We start from the raw sequence: 9,445 nt of genomic DNA on the forward strand, positions 1-9,445 counted from the left end.
AGATAGGGGGTAACCCCAGGTTAAAGAGGTGTGAATTGTCTCAAGCCAGGACAGTTGGTAGGATTTTTCAAGTCCAGGCCAGATGGTGGGGGGGGGTGAATGTAATGCGACATGAATCCCAGGTCCCGGTTGAGGCCGCAGTCATGCGTGCGGAACTTGGCTATCAGTTTCTGCTCGGCGATTCTGCGTTGTCGCGCTTCCTGAAGGCCGCCTTGGAGAGCGCTTACCTGGAGATCAGAGGCTGAATGCCCCTTGACTGCTGAAGTGTTCCCCGGCTGGAAGGGAACATTCCTGCTGGCAATTGTCGCGCGTTAACTATTACACGTGGAAACACCACCTACCAGGTATGCAGTACATACTCGTGCGACTCGGCCAACGTTGTCTACCTCATACGCTGCAGGAAAGGATGTCCCGAAGCGTGGTACATTGGCGAGACCATGCAGACGCTGCGGCAACGGATGAACAGGCATCGTGCGACAATCGCCAGGCAGGAATGTTCCCTTCCAGTCGGGGAACACTTCAGCAGTCAAGGGCATTCAGCCTCTGATCTCCGGGTAAGCGTTCTCCAAGGCAGCCTTCAGGACGCGCGACAACGCAGAATCGGCGAGCAGAAACTGATAGCCAAGTTCCGCACGCATGAGTGCGGCCTCAACCGGGACCAGGGATTCATGTTGCATTACATTCACCCCCCACCATCTGGCCTGGGCTTGGGAAATCCTACCAACTGTCCTGGCTTGAGACAATTCACACCTCTTTAACCTGGGGTCACCCCCTATCTCTGGATCTGTAAAGACTTAATTACCTGCAAACGCTCGCATTCTAAGCATTGTCTGGCATCTCTGACTTTGTCTATATATATATATGTTTCTGGACCCTACCTCTTCATTCACCTGAGGAAGGAGCAGTGCTCCGAAAGCTAGTGTTTGAAACAAACCTGTTGGACTTTAACCTGGTGTTGTCAGACTTCTTACTGTTATATTTTGGGGCATTGCTTGTGCATTTTTTCTGAAACTATACGGTTGGTTTATCTCCCCAGTTCCCCCAGCTACTTTATTTTCTTTGGCGGTTGGAAGGAGGTTTTGGTTTGGCTCTCCGCTGAACTCATTCTTGGTATTTAATCTTTTAAATTCCTATTCCTGTGGACTTTACGAACTCTCGGACACTTTAGGAACTTTCAAGCGGTTATTGGAGAGGCACATGGAGCGCACCAGAATGACAGGGGGTGGGATAGCTTGATCTTGGTTTCGGACAATGCTCGGCACGACATCGAGGGGCCGAAGGGCCTGTTCTGTGCTGTTCTGGATTCCAAAGCTGGGGATCATCAAAATAAGACAGGCACCGGTAAACCCAACAGAGAATCCAATCAACAGAAACGTCCTCACCCGGAGAGTTAGAACATAGAACATAGAACAGTACAGCACAGAACAGGCCCTTCGGCCCTCAATGTTGTGCCGAGCCATGATCACCCTACTCAACCCACGTATCCACCCTATACCCGTAACCCAACAACCCCCCCCCTTAACCTTACTTTTTATTAGGACACTACGGGCAATTTAGCACGGCCAATCCACCTAACCCGCACATCTTTGGACTGTGGGAGGAAACCGGAGCACCCGGAGGAAACCCACGCACACAGGGGGAGGACGTGCAGACTCCACACAGACAGTGACCCAGCCGGGAATCGAACCTGGGACACTGGAGCTGTGAAGCATTTATGCTAACCACCATGCTACCCTGCTGCCCCAGAGGGAATGGAGGGAATGTGGACGCTCGAGGTGAATAGAGTCGATACGTTTGAGGGGGATAAACGGGATAAGCGCACGAGGGGGAGAGGAATAGGAGGATACGGGGACGGGGGAGGCTTGCGCGAGTAGAAACACCAGTGCGGAGCAGACGGGCCGAATGGCCAACTCCTGTTCCTCCGGAGTCGCTGTGGTGTGGACCCCACCCCTGTTCACCTCCACGATGAAACCCCCCCCCGCACCCGAAACCCACTCCAGCGGACGGCTAGTCTGATAGTAACGGGAGTCCTCGGAAACCGCAGCAAAACAGGCTGACAGCAAATGAAAGAAAAAAAAAACGCACACGCGCGGGGCACTCTGACGCAGCAGCACACCAGTGCCGGAAGGTTCCAGAAACAAAGACAGTCGAGCACCAGGTGGAATCACCTGGCCGTCACTCGCCACCACGGGCGCAGCAAAAGCAGCAACGTCTCGCTCCCCGCGACTTAAGGTTATGACGGCTTTGGCGCGGAGCGGCACAGTAATTCGGTTACTTTTAGAAGGTGGCACACCGTGGTCTGAGACTCCTGGTGGAGACGCTGGTTATTCTGCCGTAGCTGCCTGACCTCGGTCTCCAGCTGCACCTTGTCCTCCTTCTCCTGATCATCAAAAAGAAAGGCACAGCCATCGTTAATAGTCCGCCCAACATGGGCAGCGTTTAACTCCGCAACCCGGTTAGGGGCAGAGGGCGCGATTTAACCGGAAGGGGTCCGGTTTTGGGCGAGCTTATGGGATCCCTACAGCGCAAGCGGCCATTCGGCCCATTGAGCCTGCACCGGCACTTCGAAAGAGCCCCCCACCCCCACCCATGTCCACTCCCCCATCCGCTCCTCCCTATCCCGGTAACAACCATAACCTAACCTGCACATCCCTGGGCACTAATGGGGGTCATTGATCGCGGCCAATCCACCCTAACCTGCACGTCTTTGGACTGTGGGAGGAAACCGGAGCGCCCGGAGGAAACCCACGCACACACGGGGAGGGGGGGGGGAGAACGTGCAGACTCCACACGCCCAAGTGCGGAATCGAACCCTGGCTCTGTGAGGCAGCAGTGCTAAATACTCTGCCACCACGCCGCCCGACGCAACGCCGAAAAACACTTTGCTATTTCACGGCACTTTCGGAGACCTCACTTGGAGTCCTTTCCCGCTGACGTGTTTAGCAACCCCTCGCAGGTCGGGTCGTCATTGTGTCTGGTTGCTTCGATCGCCATTATGTCCGGTCAACATTTTGTGGACCACATCACAAAACGTCGCCCTGGCGAGGTCTCCCAGGACCGGGAGGGGGAATCTCGCAAACACACATTTAAATTAGCCTAATGCCTGCTTTAACCACGCAGAACGAGACCAGCAAGGGTACGATCCAGATAGCGATGCCTCACGAGATTCCATTAAATCTGCTGAGGCACTTTAAATGTCACAAATGTCGCCAGAAACAATGGCCTCGTCCCAACTACAAGTTGGCCAAATTGAGGCTGTTCAATTGCGCCGAGAGTAAATCTCCCTCCACACTGTCCCCCATCAAACACTCCCAGGGCAGGTACAGCACGGGGTTAGATACAGAGTAAAGCTCCCTCTACACTGTCCCCATCAAACACTCCCAGGACAGGGACAGCATGGGGTTAGATACAGAGTAAAGCTCCCTCTACACTGTCCCCATCAAACACTCCCAGGACAGGTACAGCACGGGGTTAGATACAGAGTAAAGCTCCCTCCACACTGTCCCCATCAAACACTCCCAGGACAGGTACAGCACGGGGTTAGATACAGAGTAAAGCTCCCTCTACACTGTCCCCATCAAACACTCCCAGGACAGGTACAGCACGGGGTTAGATACAGAGTAAAGCTCCCTCTACACTGTCCCCATCAAACACTGCCAGGGCAGGTACAGCACGGGGTTAGATACAGAGTAAAGCTCCCTCTACACTGTCCCCATCAAACACGCCCAGGGCAGGTACAGCACGGGGTTAGATACAGAGTAAAGCTCCCTCTGCACTGTCCCCATCAAACACTCCCAGGACAGGTACAGCACGGGGTTAGATACAGAGTAAAGCTCCCTCTACACTGTCCCCATCAAACACTCCCAGGACAGGTACAGCACGGGGTTAGATACAGAGTAAAGCTCCCTCTACACTGTCCCCATCAAACACTCCCAGGACAGGGACAGCACGGGGTTAGATACAGAGTAAAGTTCCCTCCACACTGTCCCCATCAAACACTCCCAGGACAGGTACAGCACGGGGTTAGATACAGAGTAAAGCTCCCTCTACACTGTCCCCATCAAACACTCCCAGGACAGGGACAGCACGGGGTTAGATACAGAGTAAAGTTCCCTCCACACTGTCCCCATCAAACACTCCCAGGACAGGTACAGCACGGGGTTAGATACAGAGTAAAGCTCCCTCTACACTGTCCCCATCAAACACTCCCAGGACAGGTACAGCACGGGGTTAGATACAGAGTAAAGCTCCCTCCACACTGTCCCCATCAAACACTCCCAGGACAGGTACAGCACGGGGTTAGATACAGAGTAAAGCTCCCTCTACACTGTCCCCATCAAACACTCCCAGGACAGGTACAGCAAGGGGTTAGATACAGAGTAAAGCTCCCTCTACACTGTCCCCATCAAACACTCCCAGGACAGGTACAGCACGGGGTTAGATACAGAGTAAAGCTCCCTCTACACTGTCTCCATCAAACACTCCCAGGACAGGTACAGCACGGGGTTAGATACAGAGTAAAGCTCCCTCTACACTGTCCCCATCAAACACTCCCAGGACAGGTACAGCACGGGGTTAGATACAGAGTAAAGCTCCCTCTACACTGTCCCCATCAAACACTCCCAGGACAGGTACAGCACGGGGTTAGATACAGAGTAAAGCTCCCTCTACACCGTCCCCAACAAACACTCCCAGGACAGGTACAGCACGGGGTTAGATACAGAGTAAAGCTCCCTCTACACTGTCCCCCATCAAACACTCCCAGGACAGGTACAGCACGGGGTTAGATACAGAGTAAAGCTCCCTCTACACTGTCCACATCAAACACTCCCAGGACAGGTACAGCACGGGGTTAGATACAGAGTAAAGCTCCCTCTGTCCCTCTGTGATTTGTCACCTCACCTTCATCAACTTCTCATTTAGCTGTTTGACAATCGTTCCAACTGGTCCACCTTCTCTGTCAGGCGCGCTGGCGATTTGCTGGGGGGGGGGGGGGGGGGGGGGGGGGGGGGGGGGGGGGGGGGGTGGGGGGGGAAGGGAAAGAAGATGAGCATTGAAAAAAACGAAACAGCCGGTTTAACCCCAGGTCACCTCACGGCACAGAAATTAAAACACTCCCCTGGAGCCTCATTCACCCTCCTGATTCGGCCGCGAATCTCGCTTTTGGGCATCCGCCGACTTCCCCGTCCCCTCCCTTTCCTCCCCCTCCATCTCATCGCCTAACCCCAGAAAGGCGGGTGGGGCGGAGATAGCAGGCTATTCGACTACGGCGGGCGTCGTGACTCAATTCCACTTTCCCCGCCTTCCCGACACACAGATATTCCAAGAGGTCGGGGAGGTGGGAATGGTTCGATCGGCGGAGAAGGGGGCAGGGGGCAGGGGGCCTGACTGCTCAATTCCACCCCCGCTCCCCCCCCCCCCCCCCCGCCCCCTTGAATCAGGTGTTGTGGATGTGGAGCTTATCATAGCCTGAGACAAGGGCAGCATGGTAGCACAAGTGGATAGCACTGTGGCTTCACAGCGCCAGGGTCCCAGGTTCGCTTCCCCGCTGGGTCACTGTCTGTGCGGAGTCTGCACGTTCTCTCCCCCGTGTCTGCGTGGGTTTCCTCCGGGTGCTCCGGTTTCCTCCCACAGTCCAAAGACGGGCAGGTTGGGTGGATTGGGCGTGATAAATTGCCCTTTGTGACCAAAAAAAAAAAGGTTAGGTTATTGGGTTACAGGGGATAGGGTGGAAGTGAGGGCTTCGGTGCAGACTCGATGGGCCGAATGGCCTCCTTCCGCACTGTCTGTTCTCTGTTCTATGTCCGGGGTCTATGAAGTCGGCACCTGGCCCGACAAAGAGGCTTTCTGATCTCGTCCCACACCTCCCCGATTGTTGGGGGCTGGGGTGGGGTGGGGAGGGGGTCAGATTAGAGGTGGATGGGGGAGAGACTGTGAGTTAAATATTCCCTCCCTCCCCGGCAGTAACTGAGAGAGGCCTCCAGGTGGCGGCATCGCGCTGCTCCTGGGCAATGCTCTCAGCACCGCCACCAGCAGGCAGCCAGGGGACACTGCGGCCCCCCTCCCACCATCTCTCTCTGTCTGTCCCACACTCTGTGACCCCCACCTCTATTTCTCTCCCTCACCCTGTCACTTTGATCACAGAGGGCAATAATGGAATCCTGCAAAGCTCGTGGGCCCTGTTCGCAACCACAGAGCCCCCCTAAACGCCGGTCAAGGGCTTTCCGGAGGGGAATGTATTGCCAGCCAGGATTGGGAGCAGGTTGATTTGATCTTAGTTTCTGACGAGTTCTGCACAACATTGTGGGCCGAAGGGCCTGGACAGTTCTATGTTCTATAAGATGCGCAGGGAAGATGCCACACACTGCGGTGATGGCCCCAGATCGCCATCTCAGTAATGGTGGACGCGGGGTAAACGTTATCCTGGGGCGATTGTGTCCTGGGGTCAAAACAGAGGCCGAGAGAAATCCTGGTCACCGCCAAGGGATTCAAATCTCACCACAGAGAGTTTCAGACAGTGTAGCACTCCCCTCAGTACCAGTACCACAAACCCCCAACACCAGCTACCCCACCTGGGACACACACCCAGACACACACCCAGACACACACCCAGACACACACTGACACACACCCAGACACACACCCAGACACACACCCAGACACACACTGACACACACACCCAGACACACACCCAGACACACACCCAGACACACACTGACACACACACCTACACACACACTGACACACACCCAGACACACACACTGACACACACACACTTACACTCACAAACTCACACACACCCAGACACACACCCAGACACACACCCAGACACACACACACTTACACACACACACACAAACTCACACACACACCCAGACACACACCCAGACACACACCCAGACACACACACACAGACACACACCCAGACACACTGACACACACACACAGACACACACAGACACACACACTTACACACACACACACTGACACACACAAACTCACACACACACCCAGACACACACCCAGACACACACCCAGACACACACCCAGACACACTGACACACACACACTGACACACACACACACACACACAGACACACACACAGACACACACACACTGACACACACAGACACACACACTTACACACACACACACTGACACACACAAACTCACACACACACCCAGACACACACCCAGACACACACCCAGACACACACCCAGACACACTGACACACACACACTGACACACACACACACACACACACAGACACACACACAGACACACACACACTGACACACATCCAGACACACATCCAGACACACATCAAAATGCACACACACAGCCACGCAGATACAGACATATATACTCACAGACACGGGGACACACACCCAGACACACACACACAAACACAACCAGACACAGACACACACACAGACATATACAGTCAGATACAGACACACACACCCTGACACACACACCCAGACACTCACAGACACACATACACAGACACACACCCAGACACATATACTCAAAGACACACTTAGACACACACACACACACATCAACACACAAACTCACACAGCCACACGCACTCTCTCTCACACACACGGACACACAGATACACCCACGTTTCCACACGCACACACACAGACATGGGCCTGCACACACACAGAAGTATACCTACACAGATACACATAGACACACGAGGTCACAGAGAAACACTGATTCACACACACACACACACAGACACTCAAAGACACACAAACACAGACACACGTAGACACACACACAGGGACAAGCACACAGTCACACACACACACAGACAGACACCCACACAGACAGACAGACGCACACAAGCTCACTCAGACACCCACACAGACACACAGCTATATAGCAACTTTCAATCAATCTGTGTCCAAAGTGGTGGCTTTTCTGTAATTGTTTGCAATCTGCCTCTAACCATCAGAATCTCTGTGTTACCCAGTAGAACGTCCCAGTGCGAACCCACCTACCTCTGACTGTTCACTCCAGTCAAACCGACATTCTCTTCAACCCAGGCGTCCTCCACCGTGTCCTCATCTGGTCAGATACAGAGGAAGAGGTCATTACAGCAGATACATAAATCAGTGATGGGGGGGGGGGAGTGAAGGAGCGAGGTCCCTCTTCAGGAGGCACAGGGTAAGGTGCAGGGAGTGGTCGCTCGGTCAGTATTGTCCCTCTCCACTGGCTGGGCAAAGGGCAAATGCTGCGATTATTCAACCTGCCCCTTGGTGTCATTGTCATTGTGCTGACGCAGGGTTAGAGGGGAGAGGTCAATGGCCTGAGGTCACAGGGTAGGGGTCATGGCCCCAGGTCATAGGGATGGGGGTCAACAATCCAAGGTCACAGGGAAGGGGGTCAATGGCCTGAGGTCACAGGGGAGGGGTCGACAACCCAAGGTCACAGGGGAGGGGTCAACAACCCAAGGTCACAGGGGAGGGGTCAACAACCCAAGGTCACAGGGGAAGGGTCAACAACCCAAGGTCACGGGGAGGGGTCAACAACCCAAAGTGACAGGGAAAGGGTCAACAACCCAAGGTCACAGGGGAGGGGTCAACAACCCAAGGTCACAGGGGAGGGGTCAACAACCCAAGGTCACGGGGAGGGGTCAACAACCCAAAGTGACAGGGAAAGGGTCAACAACCCAAGGTCATAGGGGAGGGGTCAAACATGTTCCTGAGGCACAGGGGAGAGGTGAAAGGCCTTGTGTTGTGGGGGTCAGCAGCCGTGGATCAGGGGAGTGGTTCGGACCCTGGGTTCTAGATTTCCTCTCAATTCATATGTACATGTGTACATGTGTGTGTATGTTTGTGTGTACGTCAATGCTAGATTGAGACTCTCACTGACCTTCCATAGTGAGGGACTGAGCGAGGCTATCGCAGTATGAAGATATATCCGCCAGGGTCTGCCACTCAGTGGGAGAGTCAACCGGGACGATCAGATCTGAAATGTGCAAACAGAATCGTGGAAATCTCTGCAGAGGGGGAGCGGTGAACATTTACCCTGCAGCCCCCACCCACTCCCACTCACCCCCACCCACCCCCCTGCCCCCCACCCACCCACTCCCACTCACCCCCACCCACCCCCCTGCCCCCTGCCCCCACCCACCTCCCACCCACCTCCCACCCCCCTGCCCCCCACCCACCTCCCACCCACCCCCCTGCCCCCTGCCCCCCACCCACTCCACCCACCTCCCACCCCCCTGCCCCCCACCTACCCACTCCCACACACCCCCCACCCCCCTGCCCCCCACCCACCCACTCCCACACACCCCCCTGCCCCCCACCTACTCCCACTCACCCCACCCACCCCCCCTGCCCCCTGCCCCCCACCTGCCCACCCCACTCCCCACTCCCCCCCGCCCCCCACCCACTCCCACCCCACTTCCCACCCCCCTGCCCCC

General features: G+C 55.3%; 1 protein-coding gene across 1 annotated transcript in view; it reads right to left on the reverse strand.

Annotated features, from left to right (window-relative positions):
* Positions 1-1,634: 1,634 nt before the first annotated feature.
* Positions 1,635-9,445, reverse strand: part of LOC119958952 (signal-induced proliferation-associated protein 1-like) — a 19,715-nt gene continuing 11,904 nt past the window's right edge. The window contains exons 5-8 of the mRNA XM_038787475.1: positions 8,890-8,985; positions 8,016-8,082; positions 4,903-4,980; positions 1,635-2,380 (exon numbers count right to left, since the gene is read on the reverse strand). Of these exons, the coding sequence (XP_038643403.1) occupies positions 4,920-4,980; positions 8,016-8,082; positions 8,890-8,985 (224 nt within the window). The 3' untranslated portion in view covers positions 1,635-2,380; positions 4,903-4,919. The remainder of the gene's footprint in view (positions 2,381-4,902; positions 4,981-8,015; positions 8,083-8,889; positions 8,986-9,445) is intronic.

The sequence above is a fragment of the Scyliorhinus canicula genome, chromosome 31, assembly GCF_902713615.1.
Source record: "Scyliorhinus canicula chromosome 31, sScyCan1.1, whole genome shotgun sequence".
Taxonomy (NCBI): Eukaryota; Metazoa; Chordata; class Chondrichthyes; order Carcharhiniformes; family Scyliorhinidae; genus Scyliorhinus; species Scyliorhinus canicula.